The sequence below is a fragment of the Apaloderma vittatum genome, unplaced genomic scaffold (assembly GCF_000703405.1).
Source record: "Apaloderma vittatum isolate BGI_N311 unplaced genomic scaffold, ASM70340v1 scaffold31634, whole genome shotgun sequence".
NCBI lineage: Eukaryota > Metazoa > Chordata > Aves > Trogoniformes > Trogonidae > Apaloderma > Apaloderma vittatum.
In genome coordinates, this window is record NW_009711461.1 from 810 (window position 1) to 24,408 (window position 23,599).

The 23,599-nt window shown below is 42.1% G+C and overlaps 1 protein-coding gene across 1 annotated transcript; it reads left to right on the top strand.

Annotated features, from left to right (window-relative positions):
- Positions 1–259: 259 nt before the first annotated feature.
- KLF5 (Kruppel-like factor 5 (intestinal)) lies at positions 260–15,485 on the top strand. The gene is made up of 3 exons (XM_009867653.1): positions 260–1,136; positions 2,243–2,302; positions 14,681–15,485. Exons 1-3 carry the CDS (start codon positions 275–277, stop codon positions 14,857–14,859), a joined length of 1,101 nt encoding a protein of 366 aa, XP_009865955.1. The 5' UTR covers positions 260–274; the 3' UTR covers positions 14,860–15,485.
- Positions 15,486–23,599: the final 8,114 nt, after the last annotated feature.

Genomic DNA, 23,599 nt, shown 5'->3' on the forward strand with positions numbered 1-23,599 from the left:
CAGATCGATCTCGGTGCTTGCTCCGCGCGAATGACTTGCGCCACGACTTTATCTCCTTGTTCTTGATGATGTTGATTAGCGTGGCTGATTATAAAAGACAGGTTTTCATTAGTGTGGATGTTTATAGCTTCCTCTGTAGGTAGCTGGCGGCTGGCTGAACAGTATTGCTTCTTATTTGCAAAGCCTCATGCAGCACGCGTTGCCGTCGTCTTTCTTAGTTGGTAGCAAATGATGTGGGTTATGGTCTGTTTTGGTTTTACAGACGAGATGTGAAATGGAGAAATACCTGGCACCCCAGCTCCCACCCGTTCCGGTCATCCCCGAACATAAGAAATACAGAAGAGACAGTGCCTCAGTTGTAGACCAGTTTTTCACTGACAGCGAAGGGTTGCCTTACAGCATCAACATGAACGTCTTCCTCCCTGACATCAGCCACCTGAGAACTGGCCTGTACAAATCTCAGCGACCCTGCGTAACCCACATCAAGACGGAGCCAGTCACCATCTTCAGTCACCAGAGCGAAACTACTGCCCCTGCCCCTACCCCCACTCAGGCCCTCCCTGAATTTACCAGCATCTTCAGTTCACATCAAACTCCCGACGTGAACAACATTTTCATCAAGCAGGAGCTTCCTAATCCTGACGTTCACCTTTCCGTCACGCCCCAGCAAGGCCAGTTATATCAGCTCTTGAGCTCGCCGGATTTAGATATGCCCAACGCTGCTCCCCAGGCAGCCGTGATGGACTCCCTTAACAATGTGTCCATGCCCTCGGCCATGGCCGGCCTCAACACGCTCTCCTCCGCGGTTCCACAGACTGCCATGAAACAGTTCCAGGGCATCCCTCCCTGCACCTACACCATGCCGAACCAGTTTCTGCAGCAGCAGCAGGCCACTTATTTCCCTCCTTCACCCCCAAGCTCCGAGCCTGGAAGTCCAGACAGACAAGCAGAGATGCTGCAGAATTTAAGCCCTCCTCCGTCGTACGCCGCGACTATAGCTTCCAAGCTGGCAATTCACAATCCGAATTTGCCAGCGACTCTGCCCATAACCCCCCAGAACATCCAACCGGTCAGATACAACAGGAGAAGTAACCCAGATTTGGAAAAAAGGCGTATCCACTACTGTGACTATCCCGGTAAGCGACTTGTGCCAGAAAATCCCAGCTCTTGCAGTAGAAAAGAAGTGTGAATAATCATGATTGAGGTATAAGTGGTTTTCTTTAGCTGTAGTCTACACCTAGGGAGAAGCAAATAATTTCTCGTCAAACTAGAATTTCTCTTTTTTATTGTATTACTGTGTGGTACACTTCCACATTAAGTAATACATACCCTTTTCTTCATATCGTTCATCATTTTCTTCAACACCTGAGCTCATTTTACCATGTCACAAAACTTCTGCTTCATAGAAAAGAGAAAAGAAATAAAATTACGGCTTTCCCTAATGTGACTCGCTGTGACCACGCAGCTCTCACTTTTCCAATACCCATGATGGAGCAGAGGCTCAGTTTGAATTCGCTGGCACCAAAATGATCATTTCAGCTCATGGTAGCCAAGACCACGGCCATATCTTCCGTGTTGCGAACAGGGAATTCAGCCGCCAGCATAAAGCTACCTCTGCAAGTTGTCCACAGATGGGTTCCCTTACAGCCCTTCCCTCTCCTAAGCCAAAGAGGAAGAGGGACCCGAGTATGAGCTGTGCCTCCAAGTAGTACGTGATCTCAGTTAAAAGGCGCTCACACCCACCTGAGCACAGAGAGAAATTGCTGCTCGTGGCTGATCCCCCCCTTTACCCACATAACTCTCAGCAGCGCATCGCCCGTTTGGTGTGCTGAGTGATAAAAGTGCTCAGCAGGGAGTTACGCTGAGCTCTGGGTAATGATGATACCGAGTCTGCCTTGATCAAATCCTCCAGGATGTTTTTAAAAAAATAAAGCCTCCTTCTGTGTTGTTAGCTTATGTAGCAGGTGTTACTGTATGTAGATTGTAGCAGCTATTGGTCTATGACACGTTACAAGAGTAAGTCTGCAAGAAACATACACATTTTTCGATGTAAAGCAATACATCCCTCGGAGCTTTCTGTATCAAATTTTATTTCTAAATTGTGATGATGCCAGAAGGTAGTAAACTTAAATGTTTCCAGACAGTACCCCAGCACTGAGTGAGGGAGTTGAACTGTAATGCGAAGCGTTCCTGTTCTCTCTACTGAAATGCAGCTCTGCTTTTTTGCTTTGTTTTGTTTTAGGCTGCACGAAGGTTTATACGAAGTCTTCTCACTTAAAAGCGCACCTGAGAACTCACACAGGTATGTACTCGCCCTCTCACTGTCTCTTGTTCGCTCGTGGCTTGCTCGTTTTCTGAGAAAGCAAGCCTGTTTGTTCTGCCACCTTCTCCCCGTTTTCTGTGGAGTGGTGTGGGTTCAGGCTAAGAAAAATTTAAGGTTTGGTCACTGAGAAGAAAAACTGCTTTTGTTCTTAGTGCAGTTTTGGTAAAACTTTTATGATGCAGAACCCCAAATAGCTAAGAATAAAAGAGATAGAAGCTTTCCTGTTAAATCTAAAATGCCATAAAGTGTTTTAAAAAAGAGCTTTTTTCTCCCCCTGGAATAATGAATTAAGCATAGTAAACATGTTTTCAAGATTTATGTAAATAGATAGTTTTCTGATTTGGGCTTTCTCTTTAACCTGTTAGACTTATTTGATCTTAGAACTTTTCAGAAACGTCACAAAACCTCCTCAGATTATCTCCATTTGCTTTGTCCTTAGCATTGAGCGTGCTTTATTTTCTACTTTCAGGCAAGCAGTTCCATATATTTTCTTTTTTTACAAAAAAAGAAGACATAATTTCAGGGTTTTTTGTTGGTGAAAGTCATTAAAACAGAGGAAAGGAAAAGCATCAGTGGCTACACTCTTTTTTGCACCTCGATCCAGTCCCGGCTGTCCAGGGGCTCGCGTGGAGCGGAGCTGGGGCCGGTGTTTCTGCATGGGCACAGGAGCCAGGGGTGCAGAGGACGGTGGCTGGGAGGTGGAACCACCCTGGGTGCCCTTCCTGAGCGCTCACCTGCTGAGGCGAGGGAGAGGGTGAAGGAAAGAGGAAGACAGAGAGAAAAAAAATACTACCTCAGCACCAGCACACGAGACTGTTTAGGACAGTTCTTTGCTGGGATCTTAGCAGAGGAGTGGTCATGGTCGATCAGTGAAAAGCAAACGGCTGATAGTGCGAAGGAATGAGATGAGAGGACTGTGGCTCCTGCTTTTAAAATCTGAGTACGCCCCGCAGCTCTTTTACCTTGTTTCGGAGTGAAAGGAGTCACAGTTGAAGCAACTCGCTTGCTGAGGCAGGGCTGTTAGCGCGGCGGCTGCGCCGATCGGGCAGTGGGGTTTCACCCAAGTTTAAACCAAAAGTCAAAACAAAACTCGGCGCGAGCTGGGATCTGAGAAAATGCTTCACTATCTCTATGGAAACAAGGCCTTCTGTTCAGCAGCTGTTTTGAATGGGTCGTTGGATTATTGTAAAGAAATTGTCTCCCGGCTAAACGTTACTGTGGAAATTTTGTGTTTGATAAATAAATGAAAGAGTTACCTGTGTGGCAGTCACAGTAAAAAATTAAAAGCAACCGTGCAAAGATTATTTCTTTGCATTAGTAATAGACTAAACAAGAACACTGTTAAAAATACTTTGTATATATATAATCACTCATTAGCAGTAAGCTTACTAAGAAAGGAATATTTTCATGTGGCTATAAACCTGAGTAATGTCAGAGAGTATAGTCCCATTGCTTTTTAATAAATAATATGTAAATTTAAGAGCGTGCGATCTCCACTTATGCACTTTAACCTGCAACTAAATACAGTTTTAAAAATCTTGCTTGGTATTATACACTTCCAAGGAAAAGGGATAAAAGCCAAAGCTTTAGTCTAAAAGCGATCATTACATAGTCAGCTTTTGAAACATACAGTTTTCCTTTCTTAAATCAATTTCTATCTTTCTTTGTACCTTGAGTAGTAATGTCTTTAGGGTTTATAAAGTTAATACTTCTGCGCATAGAAAGAAATACCACATCTCTATTACATACTGCTTAGGGTCATGAATGTTTACTGTTGCCTTCGCTGTTTTACCTATAGATATTTGACCTTAGAAATGTGGATAAATGTGCAAAGGTCAGAGGAGCTGATGTATTCATGGAAACAAGAATGTTGTTTTAGATAAAAATCTAGTGAACTTAAGCAGGCCTGTAATACAAAGGGTCTTCTGGGGAGGTGAATGAAGGAATAAACTGTCCAAAGCGTGCATTACCTGCAAGAATATGAATCCCTATCCTGTTACCTGCATTATTTCAGAGTTTACATGAGTTCAGTTCTCTTAAATGTTGCCTTAATGCCTGAAGATTTCCAGCACCGATTCTGATCTCTGCCTTAACATGTGGTTGAAATGTGTATTACGAGCAAGATCTCTGCCTTAACCTGGTACCATAAATCGATTAAATGTTAAAGCAAGTAGGTGCAGACTCCGGGGAACCTGTGAACTTGCACAGCTCCTCCAGGAGTGGGGGGCTATCTCGCTATTGATCTCCAAAGAGAAGGGCTCGATCCCGAGGGCTGAATTTATGTGTGCCTCTGTGCACCCCATCCCCCAGGACTATGAATTCATACAGCACTATTAAGCTTTGATATCTTTTTAATTTTTAATTTTTTTTAAAAAAGGCTTTTGTGAAGCTTTACCTTCAAAGTCTAAGGCAAGTGTCACGTAATCCATTTTAATAAAGTTGTGTGTGATATTCTTTCAAATCCCTTCGGGGATAGCAGACCTGTTTATCTGGCTAAACCTGTTCTTTAGTAATCATGGACCACTGCAGTTGTTTTCTCCTTATTCTTAGTTTCTTAACAATACCTTTTAAAATTGGCTGCAGTCTCTCTCTCATCCCAACCAGTCCCCGCCCTTCTCAGAAATCTGTCATCTTGAAATAAAAGAGCCTGCAGCAAAGTTTGCCATTAAAAGTCAAGACAGACCTTATGGTTTTCCTTTTGTATTGGAAAATCTCAACCTTTTCACAGTATTTATTTAGCAGCCTTTCTCTTCTGAAAGGCTTTCACTGGGTTTAGTAGACGTTCTTTGAGAACAAACCTAAGGGAAATGTTATTTTTGATAGGTGGAATGTAAGCTGTACTCTTTTTTTTCTCCAACTGAGATCTGAACACACCATCATACTTTATAAATTGCATTTAAATAAAACTGTAGGAAATAGACAAGGGGAAAATCCCTTACATTTTTCTTTTTAGGTGTTCCCAAGGTGTTTACCTTACACCAAGTCAGGCGGTATAAGCTGGTGTAGGTATTCTGATTTAATGCAATTGCACTGGACTTTTGTTGATTAAGAATCCAATATTCACGTAAATAGCTACGCAAGGTTAATGTGTTTGTACGGTCACTGAGGCAGGCAGACGTTTTTCTTTCTCTAGGTAATGCTTTAGTGTTTGTAAATTACGAAGTAACTTTTAGTTGTTGGTAAACTGGTTACCCCAAAACTGAACAGGAGCAAAGATTCGAATGCTGCAAAGATACAGGACATTTCGTGTCCATCCCCATGCAGTTCTGGAGCACATGTCTGGTGGATTTTAATGCCTTAAACCACTTCAGTGTGGTATGTTAGCTCGCTCTGAGTTGTTCCTGAAACAGGTAAAATGGTATTCCGTATGCTGAAGTACCTGTTGGAACATCTCTCAAAACAGATTGGGTTGGGGTTTTTTCTTTGACCTTTCGAAGCAGGGATTTTATTTTAAAATACTTTTACTTTAGTTAGTCGTGGAACAAGTTCCATTTCATCACCGCCATTGTGCAACTGCGGTATATGATGGGGAAGGGAATTACGTATTTATTGTGGGCTCTCCAGCAATAAAACCACCCTAAGGCTCTGCCACAACAGCTGTATGTCCAGCTTGGAAAACGTGTCAAATTCCAGTGAAAAGCAGTTACTTGTGTGTTGTAGATAAACCTTGTTCGGCTCCTTTTCTGGCATCAGAATATATACGTAGGTATCAAGTAATCCTTTAGAACCAGCGGCCTTATAACTTATTTGTGTTAGATTTCCTTATATGTTAAAAGACTTGGACTGTGGAAGTTGAGCTTTTGATATGCACCTGGAATACCCTACCTGTAACCTACCTGTAACAGCCACTGGCTGCAGGGGGGTGGTTTGGAGGTTTTTTTATATTGTTATTTCTGTGAACAGCTGCACAGTTCAGAATTGTGTATGGTTTTAAGAGGAAGATCTGTCATTGTTTTGAACACATCAGGGCACGCACGTTGAGGACATATTCCAGCTGCATGTTGGTTTTCCGTATACAGAGTCTTTGTGCAGGCATGTTCTCTGGTCACATGGTGGGCTTGCCATTAATAGTTTCTAGCATTAACTGCAGAACTATTTCGTCTCTATCTATAGATCTAGTTTGTATTTGGTGATGGGAAGTGGAAGCCGAGATAACTCAAGAGAAATGGCATTTCTCTAAACAAGATGCACTCAAAATACTTCCACTGTCCCTAGTTACTTCAAATGTTTACGTAGGCATGGGACAGCTGCTGGTTTGTGCAGTTCCTCAAGGTGTTAAACTTTTATTTTAGATCTCTGCCTCAATAGGTCCAGAATAAAGCTCTGATGGTGCGTCAGAATTAGAACGAGTTGTGCGTGATAGCTGTAATCGGCTGCTTGGCTAAAGGTGGTATTATATAGAATTGCCGGGGAATTCCTGATGCCAGTTGGTCAGAAGGAAGGACAAGTGGTAGTTGAACTTCTGCTGGAAAAAAAAGCACCTTGCAAAAACATGTGTTGACTCAAATCACCCTGAGTGTTGGGTGAGGGACTTCGCTCATGGTGTGCAAGTGGGGAACGGAGGCCGCAGAAGACTCTGCCTTGCTCGTGGTTGCAGCCTTCTCGTACGTAGTAAACCTCGTCCTGGAAGAATCTTTGCATCATGAAAACAGCTATTAAGTGGTATTTCTGTGTGGATTCTGCTTCTTTAACCTGTTAGGTGAGCCAGTTGCAGAGATTATGCTTTAGGGAGGTGTCAGTAAATGCCTGAAGACGGAAGAGAGTTAAATAAAACTGTTGACAAAGTGCATTAAAGTGCAGTGTTGCTAGACACTGCTGGAGAATATTTCGGTATCTTTTATTTATGAATTCTGCTAAATCCATTAGCTGCCCGTGTGAGAAATGGAAGTACATTATTTTCCTGGGCAAACCACAGTTTAAGGGAAAATAATGCATTTTTTTTTCCCAAACACTTTGTGAATGATCGCAGACCTTGGTATTAATTGATCTGGTTTTTTATCTGTAGTCATAACCTAAATGAGACATGTTTGAATGTGTTGCTCAACAGAGGGTGAAATCTTAGCAACGTAAACTTAATTTTTAATTAAATATTACTGGTCATTCACATCAGCATCCGGCACACAATTTTTAAGAAGCAGGAATTAAATTCCAGGGTGTCAGGTGAGGGGTACTCCTGCTAGGTTTTAGACACTGGAAAGAAAAGCCTAGTATTTTCTTCTTGATTAAAAGCCTAGAAAGTCCCTCTAAGCATGAAAGCTTAAAAAACCTGTTGTTTCTGTCAATTGCTCCCTGAGAGGATTAAACTTCAGTTCCAGGATATTTGATTCCTGATAAGGAAACTGTTGACCTAAGAGACCGGCTTTAAATATAGTTCATTTTGAGACCGCCCTACATAGGCTAATATAGTCCCAAGATTCGCAGCAATTGCCAGTGATTAAAACTTTCCATTATTTGATTAGACATTCCTTATTGTAATTAATTTCTGAGCTTGACTGGGACGATTGACTCCTGGTTCCAGGGTAGTGTGTTGTTTGTTGTTTGTTAGATGACCTGCACCTCCCATTGGTGAAAGATTAGAAACATTTAAGTAATGTCCTAGTTTAGTCTGAGTATCTTAGTAGCAGCATTCCTGTCCTGTCAGACTACATTATTTATATTCAGTGATCTCTAACAACTCTGATTAAGGACGTATTAAAACCTTTGATTTTGGCAAGTGTACAGTGTGTCGCTTTGAGTTAAAATAGCTTTAATGTATTGCTTTCAATTTTTTATTTTTTTTTTGTGTGTGTGCATACAGTAGATGGAAATCTGGAAGCGTACGATACGTGTTTAATAAATTCCTTTTTAAGAGCACCTCTTATCTGGCTGTACAAGAGCCAGTGTTACTGATGTGAGAGCTAAAGAGCTGTTCTTGCACCACAGGCAAAGATGAAGAAACACGTTCTTCAGCACAGGACGTGTAGACACAGCCATGCACCCCAGATGGCATGGATTTCTTACAAACCTACTTAAAAAAAAAAGAAAAAGAAATTCCTTTCCTCTTTGTTTGTGTATCTCCCTGAAGAGAGACCACCTCTGTTAAGACAGAAGGTTACACCAGAAAGAAAATAAACCATCATACAGGCCAGTCAGGATTCCCCAGTAATCCTTGAACTGCCTAAGACAGCACTTAGCAAAATAAGAGTGGTGGGGGTGCTGAGAAGATGATGCCTTCTGCGCCTCTGTAGTTGGAATGTGAACGATGCACAACTGTTTTGACCATCCTCTTTGCTTACCAGTCAGTTTTTCTTTTTTCCTGTTCATGCTTTTATTAGAGAGAGATCGAATACTGCTTGATTTATCAGTGATCAGTCTTACGAATCGCAACAGCTCTCTGTTACAGGATCCCTTAAAATGCATTTTCGGTATGAAGTACTATCTAATGGTCACCCTATAGCCGTTGCTATACTAGACACAGGCTTTATCACATTAAAAAACGTGTGCTTATGTTATGTGTTCATATCAGTGGTGGGCTGGATGTTTTGAGGAATAAATGTGTTTTGTCACTCACAAAATAAACTGGGCATACCTTGTGTGCTGTCAGCCCTCTGACCCTTCTCTCTCCTGGACAACTGAGAATTTCAGTGCACTAAAGAGCTTTTAAACACCTGAGGGATTTTTTTTTATTATTTTGGAATTTCAGCTTTCTGCTCTTTTTTCTAAGTAAAAGCCCCACCCGTCTTTAAAAAGGACAAAAACTCAACAAACAAGCTGCTTTTAACGATGATTACAGCACTTAGTCAATGGCAGAAGGCAGGTCTAATTTTAGGTAAACGTTGGAAACTAAAACTTGTTTTGAATGAGTGCATACACTCAAGCAACTGCTTTCAGTTCTGGTAAGCCTGGAAGAGACCAGAGTTTAAAATCATGGTGCTATGAACTGGAGGAGAGCTATTTCAGGCAAGCTAAAACAGAGGGAAAGCATTTAATTTGTTCTTGTTTCTTGTATGAGTTTGAGGCTATAGCATGTCAGAGACTAAGACAACTGACGCCAAGATGTGAAAAATTTGAAAACAAACTCACCAGAAAACATTGAGACAACACAAATCTTTGTAATAGCCTGTTTTAAAACTCGACACAATGCAGGTTATGTACGTAACTGGTGCAGTTACGGTGCAGAAATTTCTGCTTTGCCTACCATTGTTTTATCAATGCTAGTTGAATATTTTTTTAAGGCCAAGCATTTGTCAGTAGAAATAATTTCATTTTAAGCACAAGTAATATTAAAATGATGGAAAGCATGGCAGGAGGGGGAGAGGTATGTTCATGTTTTTATACCCTTATGAGCCATCATCAGATGTTGTCTTTCTGGAGTCTTTGAAAAGTGTGCTGCTTTTTCTTCCTCAAGGAAGCTCCAAACTCACCGCTCTGACAAAAATTTCTGATAGGAAATAAGAGAAGTTGCAGGCGTTGGCTGGTGTAATAACTGTATTTGGATTTCTGCATACCAATAGAGTTACCTAACTTCAGGTTTGAAAATCCAGCCCATGCTGTTTGCAGCTTTGTGTTTCAAGAAAGCCATCCTAGCAGTGAATTGCAGAAATAAAGTCACACAACTCTTTGATGAAATAAGGAAGCTTAGTTTCTTGGCAATGGGGAAATTCATCACTAACAGAGGTTTTCAGTGACTTGTGTTTTACAAACAGAATTTTAAACAAGCATTTTCTTGATCGGAGGCTGCGTGTTGAAGCTAGGAGGTGTCTTCAGAATGGTCGTCACGTGCCCCCCTCTGTACCTTACCCAGATGAGCTTGGCCGTGATGGTCACTGCCAGTGGCTGGAATTAATGTTAGGAAAGCAGTCGGTGCATTTGGACATGGCTAAATCCCAAGAAGATAAGTTGAAGGGAGAAGAGCCATTTCGGTGTGCCTCACCGATCTGAACAATTCTGTTGTGGTATCAAGGAGGATCCCAAACCCTGGGATCTGCTTTGGGATGGTTGATCGGTTGAAGTGGCTGCCTGGGTTAGCATATTATATGTGGATATCCAGACAACGTTTTAACATCCGTGCAATCTCACAACATTATAAATTTATTTTTTTTTTTAAACAGACACATTGCAAGGAGAATAGTCTCCTTTCAGGTTAAACTCCCTTATCTCTTGCTAGGTGCTTTCTGTAAGAGAGCTTCCAAACTAAACATTAGGGCTTAAACTTTCTGTGCTCAAATACAAGGCTGTTTCTCATGCTTCGCAAATGTATTTTTTTTAAACTGGAGAATGGATGCATATTAACAGCCCGAGAACTTAAAAATATATTTTGTGATGTATAAGCCTAGCAAAATATTTTAAATCAGTGATACTGGAAGGAGGTTATGCAGAAATCCAATTAAACTTATGAAATCCGTATCCTGTTGAAGTATAATTTAAAGGAAAGCAGTTCTGTTTCCCAGAAGTGCTGTGTATAATATTTCTGGCTTAGGAAGAAAGGGTTGGAGTGTGCTATTTGGCTAGAAATCGGTACCAGCTTCCTCCATGGTGTTTTAGTTGAACAGTGTTGACATTCTAACAAATCCCGTGGAAGCTCCCCTGAAGTGGAGGAGTTAGCTGTTTTCTTGCTTTTACAGTGAAATATCTGTTTGATACCACGATCGTGTTCCAGCAACTGAGCCGTGCTGCCTCTGTGTTTGATGACCAGTGGCATTCTTGGTTTAACACCCTATAGAAGCCCTAAATTGCTGGAGGAAAACCAAGTATTTCTGAAACTTTACAGCTACTGTATTTCGCACAATCATTAAAGTAAACAAATCTTACATTACTATGTAGCCAATGAAAACAGTGGATAGAGGGTTCAGTGTCCCTTGTTGTGTATACCTGCTTTTTTAAAAAATAAATCTTCAACCCCATATTTCTCAGTGCTTTAAAGTCAGTGCAGCAAAGAATTAGGATCGCCTCAGAAAATATGTAACATGAGGCTCTTTTTCCCGTGCTGCAGGAACTTAAATTGAATTCTTGTTTCTGTTAAATGACAAAAAGCATGTGTATAGGCTGAGAGAGAGAAAATACTACCAGCTAGTTGTTCTGCTTTCCTTAAAGGAGTGAAAATAATCTCCACCTTCTTTTTCTTGCCCCCCTCCCGCCTTGCCCAAAAGGAAAACATTTGAAATTGATTCAGTTCCTAAATAGAACTTTCCAACGGAAACTAGCATTACAAACATAGATATTCAGTATTTTACCCCTAGGATTTATTCAAAATAACACGGGCGTCTGCATTGGTGCTAAAAATACATTTTCCAGTTCTCGCTGTTGGCCAAAGCAGGGGTTAAAAGCAGCTTTCTGGCTTTAATTTCCAGTACCTAAAAGTCACACTGTTAGAACAATCCCTTTAAGGCACCATCTCTTTCCTCTCCGCGCATCCTCTGAGCTCCTCTCAGTTTAGCTCAGGTCTGCCGAAGCTGGTCGGCCAAGAGGAGCGATGCTCTTCCCCACCCCGCTGCCCAGCTTTTCCCCGGAGTAACCACGTTGCCTGGGAGGATTCGTGGCTTGGGCAGGTGGTGAAGTGACAGTGACAGCGGGTAAGTTTCTAAATGGCATCTCTGGGAAGCTGGGTCCCCTAGATTTCGATGAGGATGTGTCTGTTGGATTCAGCATTGACTCAGGAGCGAGGCACAGGGTTCACCGCTGCCCCAATTTTGGCATTTCTTATGCCAGGAGCTGTCATATCACCTGCTGGTGCTGCTTTCTGGTTGGAAAAAGTTTTAGCTGGAACAGCAGTTTTGTTTGGACTCAGACAGGGTCAGGTATCACCTGCGTGGGACAACTTTTGAGACTTTTTCAGTACAGCGTAGCCCAGTGCTCAGTGAAGTTGCTGTGCTTCATACCTCCTCTATGTCAGGGTTGCAAACAGTGATTTTAATCTTCTGGTTCCTCTTCCCGTCTGATCTGGATTTGTTCAGCTAGGGCAATTTTCCTGCCGCCTTTACCATTTCTGTCATTCTTCATATAATTCTGCAAAGTGGATAAGGAAGTGTTTGGAGTATATAGAGGCCTGGCTATATGTATGCTCACTCTGGGCAGTTAGGGTGGAGAGATCACAAAACTAGGAGTTTAGCATCAAGGATATTATGGCAGTTTTAAGTGAAGGATTTTATAGAAGAGTTCAAAGCCTGTGTGGGAAAAGAGGAGAAAGAAAGGAGAAAAAGAAAGAATATGCTAGCTTTAAGCTTCGAATGCAGGAGTAATGTTGTGCAACCTCCGTGTGTACACGTGTGTTTTAACACAGTGTTCATGGAAGATCTCCCATGTGCTGTGCCTGTGGATCAGCAACTCAGTCTTCCACAGTCTGCATTGATAACCTAGTTTAAATACATTAAGGATGAAACATATAGTGCAAAAGATCCCTTGCTGAACAGAGACCTTTCCTGTCATTCTACCCTGAAGACCAACTGCTTTACCTCAGCTGGCTTCTCTGATGTTAGAAAAGCTTTACATACTGGACTGGAATGAAATCTGTGTTCTAACCATGTTGTATGAAGCAAAAAAGAGTCCAATATGATAGATCATTCCAGTCTTCAATCAGCATCAGATAGAGTGAACTCAACTATGACAGAAATTTGTAATGATTTGTGTTCCGATGTGCTATCCACCAAATAATTTTGAACTCGACGAGGTGATGCCTGGCTCTGAGTTTGTTTTTCTTAAGGGGTGATATGTTTCCACTGTGATTTCAATAAATCCCAGTCGCTGTTTGTGCAAAGAGGTGGTGGTTTGGTTGAGTGGTTAGTTTTCTTGTAGAGGTCTGGTTCTTGTTGTGACTGTGCTGCCAACATGAAGTCACATCCCCAATATGAGCAAAGGAGTGGTTCTGCTCTTGGTGGTAGATGGAAAGTTACTGGCTAGTTGATCAGAAGAAGCAGTAGAGACTCCCAGACAAAGCCAGTTTCATAATTTCATCTGAATGATAAATTAGCGTCTCCAAAGCAATGCTTTTGGGTTTCTCAAATAGTGTTCCCCACATAACTGGTGCAGAACAAACATTCTGATTGCAGAATACTGGTTTCTGTCTTCCTTCCACATGCTCGTGTGATGGTAAAACAGGGAAAAGTAGGAGGCACTCCACATTGCTGTAGGATTGAGACTGTGAGGGTAAAGGTCTGAGACCGGTGAAGAGGCAAAAGATGTGTAAGGTAGTAGGAAGGACTTCTTTGGAAAGCTCAGCCTTCGTTGGATTCTACTCCAGTTGAAGCTACTGCCAAGTGCTTTGATAAATTCAGCTTTCTTTTCTTGCTAAATGGGTCAAATTAATATAAGGGATATCGATAGTGACCCACTGTCCCAGCTGCTTGTCAACCAAGCAGTAGGCTGTAAATAGGTAATCTTAGCCTCTTTATTTATATGAAGGTTGCTTGTATGCTGACATCATGTCCATACCAGCTCCTGAGCAGGTATATGTACATAAAATTCTGATTTTGCAAAGGAGTCATCTTGCCTTGGTAGCTTCGTATTTCTTCCATTTCAACAAACACCTATAAATTATAGGCATGCTTAAAATACCCCGCTTGCTGTTCAGAAATGGATAAACGCAAATATTTTGAGTGCTTGGGCACCAGCTGGATGCCTCAAAGTTGTGTTCAGAGCTGCTCTGAACACAGCCAGCTTTCAGAGATGCCATGCTCCCCCTATGTCAGTATAGACTAATGGAGACAGCAAGTACCTCTAAAATATGGCTATTTAAGCACTCAATTGTAGACATTTATAAATTTCTGAAAACGGGTGCTTTGGTCTTCTAGGTGCTTTCTCCTATATATAGCTAGCCCAAACCAGGATGATGCAAGTTTTTATTGCCCTGACATTTTAGAAAATAGTATCCCTGTTGGGTTTGTAATGTGCTGTGCCCCTTGCTTTGCACATTGGAAGCTCTTGAATAGACTGCACTACAAAGAAGCTATATAGAAATCTTTCTCCTCGTTTCAGACCTTTTAAAAAAAAAAAAGCTCTGTAGGACTTAATTTACCCATTTTTAAGAGGTGCAAGTGTAAATTCCAAGCTAGGCTGGATTGTCATGGGATGCCTTTTTTTTTTCCATACTTCTTCTCATATTGAGATGAGTGTAAGGGAGCGTATTGCAGCCTTTTGCATTCTTTTTACCTCTCTGCATTTACCTTTCTGTATTGTGGCTGTCTCCAGTGTGCATGTTTGAAGTGTTCTTACGTTTTATCCAGGTATTAAATCACCGACTTGACAGCAAGATTCACCACAAAGAAAAAAAAAAAGAAAAAAAGAAAAGGGGCTGTTAATTTGGGGCCTGTAGAATAGAGCACATCAGTTTTCCCCAGAGAGAGAGACAGCTAACAGTCTCCTTCCCTCTGGTCTCTCCTTCAGGTGAGAAGCCGTACAAGTGCACGTGGGAAGGCTGCGACTGGAGATTCGCTCGCTCGGATGAATTAACGCGCCACTACAGGAAGCACACGGGGGCGAAGCCCTTCCAGTGCGCCGTCTGCAACCGCAGCTTCTCCCGCTCCGATCACCTGGCTCTCCACATGAAGAGGCATCAGAACTAGGAGCTTGGACTTGTTGCCGAGGCTGTTTTATATCTATGCAATTCTCCTATTGACTCTCGACATCCGACTGAAACGAGTTTAGTTTTCGAGTATGAGTTATCCGTTTAAAAGACGTCTCAGAAGAAACTGGAAGTGTATATTTTGTATATTTATGCAAAAAAAGGGAAGACACTGTATCACAGCACCAGAGCGTTTGGTCGTTTCTTTGCTCTCATGATGTATATGGCTTTAGTCAGCAGATTTCATCTCTTTACAAGTATTATGTCCTGACACATTGCAGCTTCATACATTTTTTTTTCTTCTCTTGCAGTGTTTTGACCAAAGCACTGTCATTATTATGACAATGTTTAGTAAATGAATTAATGAGAGGCTGCAGATAAATGAACACAGTGGAAAAGCCATGAATTCTAATCTGTCAGGTTTTTACTGGACATATTTAGTACTTGCGGGGTTTTTTTTTCAATGTTAAGTCGTTCTGTGGAGATAAGTACATAGAAAAATTCATAAACAGCCATAGAACAAAACATTTTGTTCTGTATGTTGCATGTTTGCTATGACAAAGATTTTGTAAATATGCAAATCAGCTTTTTAGGTTTAATACAAAAGTTTTCTAAGGATCATCTGAAAAAAAAAGCAGTTGTTTTACATTTGATAACATGGCACATTTACAAAAAAACGTTACTTAAATACCTCTCGAAACAGTACCGACTTAGCTTAATTTTTCTTATGAGAAATGAGCTAAGCATTCAGTTGTTTTGTACCTGTTAACTCAAACGGTGTGCACTGAATATTCAAAGCAGGATTTTGCTTTCAAATTGCTTAAAAGGGCAAAAAAAGTAGAGTGAATTGTAAAGTCAATGTTGGAAGCTTAGATAACGGGGATAGTTACAACAAACACAGAATGATAAACCTCTTACTATAAGCTAAACTTAGTATCACTTTAAAAAGAAGGATTTGGGATGCAATTTTTATATACAGACATGTTAAGCTGGTTCAGCACCAACATGTTCTAGTTTCACATGGATATGGCATGTAATTTACTAGAAGGTAAAGGATACAGTAATTCTGTTTAAAATTACAGTGCAGTTTAGTTAATCCGCTGTTCAGATTGACACACGCAGGAGAAAATTTACTGCTGACGAAAGTAGCTGAAACTCCACAGAAGTCAGTGAAGTGGTGCCCTTTTATGCTAACAATGACTTTGATCCACCGTGTTCAGCCTTGAAATAGTAGATGAAGGGCCAAAGATGAGGTTAGACCATGTAGTATTTGGCCAGACAACAGGAGGAAACCAAACAGACCTAATAAGTGTCTGGACTTCACAAGCCGTAACATTAAGCTGTCAACCAAAGGCAAGAATAGACAATCAAAATACCAAAAAAAGGGTCTTGCAGGAAAACCTACCTTTGTTAAAACTGTTGTTTGTCTTTATTTATTTGTGGTATATGATAGACTCTTTTTTTTTAAAGACAATTTTACATATACTTGATAAATTATAGTTTTGTTTGTTATAGTTAGAAATGTTGCTCTTAATGTAAATAGTTGACAAATGATGTAAATAATTTTGTAAGGCTTCAAATGTTTATACGTGGAAACACATGCATAAATTGGTTGCTGTTTTGCTTCTTTTGCCTCCCCCCTACCTTATTTTTGTATTGTGGTATTTCCTATGCAAATGACGGAGCAAACAGCTGTATAGTTGTAGAATGTTTTGAGAGAGAATGAAATGGTTTATATATAAAGACTTTTTTTTTTTTTTTTGCAAAATAAAACGAAGTGCCTAATGTGCGTCTGTGTGTGTGTGCATGTGTGCTCTCTGTAGCTCCTGACAATGGAGGTTCTGAGGTTTTACACTGGGAGCTGGAAATTACAGCAATATTAAGCTAGGAATGTCTGTTCTTCGTAGCAGGGATTGCCTCTTTGGAACATACCTGGCACTTCTGCATCCTCCCCTGATGAAAACTGTAAATGTGAAAGGGTAAGCGGATATTGCTTTTCTGCCATCAGACCTTTAGAGGAAGAGTATGTGGCTTGAAAAATGGTTGCAATTGTCCATCTGCAATAGCATCATTGTAAATTAAAGGTACTCGTTGAGTGCGTAGTAGAAGTACACAAATCCTCTCGTACTTTCAGAATGGGCAAAACCTATCCACGCTCATCTACAGCATTGCCTGGAAGAAGTTTCTACCGGAAAAATCCTTCCATGCCCTAGAAAGACAGGAAAGTCCCGTAGCAGCGCTATGCAGTGCCTCCCACTGCAGTCTCTCTTTTTCTTTCTTGGGAGATAGAAGTGTGGTTTAGCTGAAAAATTCAAGTAGTTGTGTATCTTCAGTTCTGTGGGTTAAATCTGTCTTCTCGTCCTTTCCTTCAAGCTTAAAGAAAATGGCCACATTGAGCTTTTGAAAAGAAAGTGCACATTAAAGCAAAAAAAACAGTTCAGATATTGCTACTGAATTATAAGAATCTAATTACATCGACTATCAATTTACTGAAAATTCAGTCATCTTGTGAACTCTGGCTCCTAAATTCTGTCTCAGTGTTCTCTGTTCTTTCCTTATGACCTAACTTTGATTTTTCTTTAATTGTTTTTTCTCTCTCCATTAACCTCTCCCATATGTCAGCTAATCTCTTCTTTTAAAAAGTACCTAGGATAGCATTAACAAAGTCAGCGAGGGCCTGGTTAATTACCAAAAAAACCTGCCTGTGTCTCGCCTATACGCTGCACAATCGCTACCATAAAGAGTGACGTTTCGGAGAGTAGGGAGAGAGAACTCCCAGAGGCACGTCTGCGGCATTACCCTCTTGAGTCAGCCATTAGAAAAACACCAGAGTTTCTCTGGAGCACTTCTGCTCGGAGGGGAAGCAAGCAATGAGTTGGGCAATCGTTCATGTGCCATCACGGTGAAAGAGCTACCAGAGCTTATTTTGCTGAGCGTGGGGCAAAGTGAATTAGGGTGACATGGTGGGGCGTTGGGAGCTGCAAGCCTCCCTGTTTAGCTCAGCCTGACGATTTGGGGGGTTGGACTAGTGGTGGGTTTGGTAGCTCTTCCTAAGTCTTTCACAGTGGATCTTTTCTCATCCTGTCTCAAGTCCATAGATGAAGGCAGTGCTTGCTTCTGCATTTCCCATGCCTCTTCACAACAAAAGCCTGCTGATTGTATGGTTTCGGCCTCCAACATTGCCTCATACTTGTTTTAGATGTTTCTATTGCTCAGCTACCTGGTTGCATAAACCGGCTTAATGGCTTCATATTAATCGTGAATGAAAGGCCGTAATTAGGCCCATCTACTTCAGCAGCATTTAACCTAATGCAAACAGAGGCAGGCACAGCAGACCCGTGCACCAGAATATATTACAAAAACAACGGCAGCAGCTCTTTTTTTGCCTGGCAAGCGTTACATCCGCAACATGCGATGTTAACCCAGTAGTTCAACAGCATGGCTGATCTCAAAACCTGCAAGAAAAAGGAGTGTCACCGCAGCCCATGCTTGGTTCATTTAAAGCTGTTAGCCCAGAGTCCCCCAAGGTGCTGAGGCCACTCTCAGATTCAACTCTCCAATTATCCTTCTGCACCTGAATTATCATTCCACACAAAGAGGGAAATTCCAGTTGGCCAACTGGCTTTTCTGGTGGCCACGTGAACACCTAGTCCTCCTCTTGTCTGGGTGCCGAGTTCCTTCCCGTGTCTTCCAGTGTGAGTTTAGGGCCTGATCCTCCACACAAGTGCCTCTGTGCCCGCATGCGCACCCTCTGGCCTTCACTAAATGGGATCCCTACATGGATCCTTGTTTTAATCAGGTCTGTGCGGTGCCATGAGGCTCTGCCACACTCTGCAACAGTGGTGTTGCTGTTGACTTTCATGAAAGAGAGTCTGGCTCGACAACTATTAGCCGAAAGAATGTGGTGAATTTCTCATGTGCTGAATAATGCATCCTGGCGCTTCCAGTGCATTAGGACAGAGGGAATTTATTGGCCACTGTAAGTAGCAGAAGCAGCTCGATGAGTATGCTTTCAATAAAGCGACTCGCATACTTTGCTTGTGTTTATTTATTCCTCTTCTCCACTACTAACCACTAGGTTATTGTTGTCATCTACTGCGCTTTGAGCACCCTCGCCAACGCTGCTTTTGGGGATTTGAGCTGACACAGGCCGCTGGAGAAGCCTATGGCAGACCAGGCAGGGTCCAGTCTGTCTATGGTGAACAAACACCCGTCTGGGAAACGAAGAGGGCCGTAGTTCCTGAGATTTCTTTGATGTTGTTATTGTGCCTTTTAAAAATAGATACTGTTTATATATAAATACGTATGCAAATATATATTGGCACGTGTGTGCGTGCATGCGTGTTCATTTGCATATTCAGTTCATTTCCAAATCCCAGCAAGTACTTGCTCATGACAACGTGTCACGGCAGCGAGCTCCAAGGCTTAGCTGAGGAGCAGATGGAGGAGGAGAAAACGGGTGCTCCTGTATTTCCACACTAAATTGGAGAAATTTAAAAGTCTGGTTTTCCTTCTATGTGTACTATACTGAGGAATAAATGTAACAATGAATTTCGGTATAAAAGGAGTAGGTTATTTCTTTATTTTGATGTCTTCTAAATTTGAGAGAGGGCTGTAGAGAGACGGAAGGGTAGCTATATTGCAGGAACAAAGTGAAAAAGAGGATGACTCTTCAGCTAGGCAAGTTTAAAAAAACATGAGTTATTTCTGCAGGACAACCTGTGCAGGTGGCAGGAGACAGCACCCTCAAATGAGGTCTCAGGTGTAGCTTGTCAAAGCAGACTTCTTCCTCATGTAGCTTCACATTTCCTTCCCAGTTTCTGCCCAGCCCCATTTCTGCTGCCCATCAGTCTCAGGCTTAATTTGTCTTTTCCATTGCTTCCACAGCTCGAACAGCTACTGCTCTTGCTCCTTACCAGCCCCCAGCCAGCTGCTGGTCATGACGAGCTTGGGCTGGTGCTGCCCCTGCTTCTCCCCGTCCCACTGCTGCACTGCTCCAGGCTGGGCTACATGTCTCACCTAACTCAGATTTTAATTCATGGCATGAAGAATAACAATGTGGCCTGTTTACTTTCTGTCAGCCTCCCTGTGTTGTATTGTATAACTGGGGCAAACTTCCTTTTTTATTTTTTTCGTTATGTACAGTGCTTGTGTCAACATATAAAACATGCTATTACTACGTGCATAATGACTTTTGCACCCAGTGTGATCTTTTTTTCAGCGTGAGTCTCGGGAAACTGATTAGAGCCTTCTCCTTCCCATGGGACCAAGCAAAGGCATCTGATGCCAAGGGGAACTTTAACACTTCTGAGGCAGCAGCTCAGAAATGTTTAGCTGTTCAGCGTAGACTCAGAGGGTTTACAGCCTTGCTTTTTGTGCTGACTTCCACATTTTCCTGCCTTACTCTTTTTTTTTTTTTTTTTTTTTTTTGGTAGTAGAGTCAATTCAACAGCTTCAGCTACAGGAAGCTTTAGGAGAATATGTTTTGCCTCTTTCTGAAGAATTGAGGAGTCACATTGGCTGATTTGCCATCTCCTCTGCCTGGGAAATCAAAGTCTGAAGTTTCTTCTAAATAATATCCCCAAAGGCCATTTCTCTTCCCAGCCTCAGTTGTTGTTTCTGTTTATACTTGTTTTGTTTAGCTGGCTATTGTTATTGTGGTTTGTCATTATTTCCAACCCATTGGGGTGGATCACTAGACCAAAAAAAGGACGTAGGCACCCTCAGAGGGACCAGAGTCCCAGTCTCTCAGGTCAGTACCCGCACTGAGAGGCTGTGGACTCACGGCTCTCTTTTTCCAGTCCCATGAATCAGATGCTTTCAGTTGCTTTCTGGCCTGGCCTTGAGAAGGATGAAAGTGAACACAGCTGAGCCCTCTCTGTGCCTCTGAATAGCCCATGGCCTGGTGGGTCTCCTCGGAAGTCAGGGACATTGGCTTTTGGCTTTCTCAGGCCCGGGAAGAGTGGGTACCGCATTGGAGAATTGTCTTGCTTCATAGGTCAGTCTGTCAAAGAGGGGCACCATCACCAAATTCCTTCAAGATGGTGCCTTTGCAAAGAAAAGTAGTGGCAGCTTGTGAGAACCTTCATCCCATACGTATGCAGAAAGAGAGCCAGAGGAGTGCCTCTAACATTAAGACCCCCAGAGGATTTAGGCAGGGCAATACCTTGTTTCTGGATCCTGACCAGGGATGAACATGAACTGAGTCCCTGTCAGCACGAAGCCTGAAGCTCTGCTGCACAAGCACAGCTCTGGGACCATAAGGAATTTTAAACTCATAAATTTATTGGCACACAGAGTTTAACCTGTAGGGTTAAACATTAGCAGTACGAAGGTTTTCTGGATTATGTGCTTACATTACACCTCACCTTAGGTGATAAATCCCTTTTATGTGGGGATCAGACCTGATGTTTTGCTTCACTGAGAAGAAGCAACATGCAGCTTCAGTAACTCACATGACCGGAGAAGGCTTGAGAAATCTCTTTCTGCGGGCTGTGTTGGCACCAGAGCTGTGCTTGAGGTCTGGGTCTGTAGGAGCAGCCTTCTCCCTAGTGACAGTGCAGAGCTGGCACTGGGTGAGCACTGCCACCACCTTGTAGGTGACTCTGGGAACCTTGTGCACTTCAGTCTGGACCGGGAATCTCTGCCACTGATTGAAATGATATAGTGAAATAGGTTTTAATTTGAAAAACTGCTATAAACCTAAAGCCTGAGTGTACTGCTCTTGGGGAGTTTTCACAACACATTTTTGGATTCCGGTCTTCCAATCTGCAGCCTCCCCTGGGGCCAGGTCCAGATTTCATCCTTAAAAAGGGGTTTATTTTCCAATTTTGTTTGAATATGGTGATCTCACAAGAACAAACTTTGTAAGATTTCTGCTGCAGAAGATGACAGAATTCTTGCCAAATTTCCTCTGTTGCCCCTTATCAGTAAGAACCTTACATGGTCCAAACCTTTCCCCTCAGCCTATTGCTGATGTATCCCTTAAGTGAACACTCAGATTCACAGAGTGTTGGTAAGAAAAAGCAATAGTGATGTGTTCAGATACGCTTGAAGCTGAAATCAGTTTGCCTTGTTTTTTTGGTCTCCGTCTTCTCAGCTAAATAATGAAATAGCAGCAGTTTTTTATACAAATATTTGTGTGCTATTACTAAATTTACCTGTGGCTTCCCCTCCACCCCAAAAATTAATAAATTGCTGTTTTCTTAGCAGTGTGTTTGGTTTTTCTCCTGTGCTGTTATCAGGCTAGAACTAAGAATCATTCCTTCTTTGAAGAAGCTCAGACAAATGGGTAAGCCAGGCTAAATGTGCCCGGGGGAAAACTTACTTCATTTCTGAAACATTAACAACAGCAATCAAATGAAATGTGAGTATTTTCAGAGTACATACTGTGCCTTAGGACATTTAAGCTAATTTCTTGAATAAAGGAACTTTTCAGTAACCTTAAAGAAGCATGCCCTGAAAAGACAGTTCTGAATACCAGCTATTTCTGACACGTACCATCTGCAGAAAAATTAGGCTCAGGGGACATGCATGTTCCTCTTTTGTTGTCTTTGCAAGATTATCTTGTCTATTTACGTTATTTAGCTTTCATATAATGCCTGGTAGATATTCCTTCATTTGCTTGTGGCTGGCATTGCTGTTTTGTGGTGGTCCCCGAGAGGTACCTCCTGCTGTTTCTTCTTAGTGTTACTCATTTTGTCCCCAGAATGGGATGTTAGCTGAGGTCTGGTGGGTAAAAGGAAGATTGACATCTGATCGGTCTTCAACTTGTTTCCAAGCAAGTATTCTCTTCATGCAAATACCACCAGTCGCCACTGCCATAAGGTGCGTGGGTTGGCACACCTTACCATGCCTGGACAAACATCTGGGGTTGGCGCATTTCCTGATAAAACTGAATAAACTGGAGCTGGATGCTATCTGCCCAGCAGTGGTTCGGAATGGTTTGGCCCATGCCTGGACAAACACCTGATTTGAATCGTTCCCCAGCACTCGGTGTAAGCGCAGAAAATTCCCGTCTGCTCCCTCTCAGACTTTTACTCCTTAATGCCGCCAGGGAATTAGTGAACTGGACAAACGGTTGGTTTTCGGGAAGTTGGATAAGCATCTTTCTCCTCACAACGGTGTGGTTGTAACAAGCATTGAATTCGAGCAACCATGACTGTCTCTGTACTAGTAAAACTAAGCATGGTTGGGATTCTTCCCTGGTGCTGAGGCCAATGGAGATGGAAACGGCCCCATCCGCACACACAAACCGCCTGGTGAGCCTGGCCCCGGCCCATGCCAGCTGTTGGCCCACACTTGGGAATTGTTTGGGAATGTTGGCCCTGGCTCCGCTGTGCCAGGCACTGTGCTAACAATTAAACAGCACTGACAATTGCCTTCCAGTGCCTGGGAATGTTCCCCGGCACTTTTTCATTTACCATGATGGACGCTAGCTTTGGAGTTGAAGCTTTGGCACATTCAGCTCAGCTTTATCCCCCAACATTAAAGGAGGGAAGCAAACAAACAAACAAAATGGCATTCACGGGAGCTGTTCTGCTGCATGGGGTCCTTCTTAGAGCCTGAGAAACATGCAAATGCACAGACTCCATTGATTTGCTTCAAATTACTCAGCATTGACAATAGAATAAAGACAAAAAGCAGAAATGACCCAGAATATTGCCTTACTCTTAAGAAAATGGAGAAGGCATTTTGTTTTATTTATTTTATTTTTTTTAATTTTATTTTATTTTATTTTA

What these genes read in the sequence shown, in the direction of transcription:
- KLF5 (XM_009867653.1), top strand. Translation starts at nt 275, where the DNA reads ATGGAGAAATACCTGGCACCCCAGCTCCCACCCGTTCCGGTCATCCCC. An exon ending in CCACTACTGTGACTATCCCG is followed by an intron (nt 1,137 to 2,242) that starts GTAAGCGACTTG and finishes GTTTTGTTTTAG; the next exon opens with GCTGCACGAAGGTTTATACG. An exon ending in GCACCTGAGAACTCACACAG is followed by an intron (nt 2,303 to 14,680) that starts GTATGTACTCGC and finishes TCTCTCCTTCAG; the next exon opens with GTGAGAAGCCGTACAAGTGC.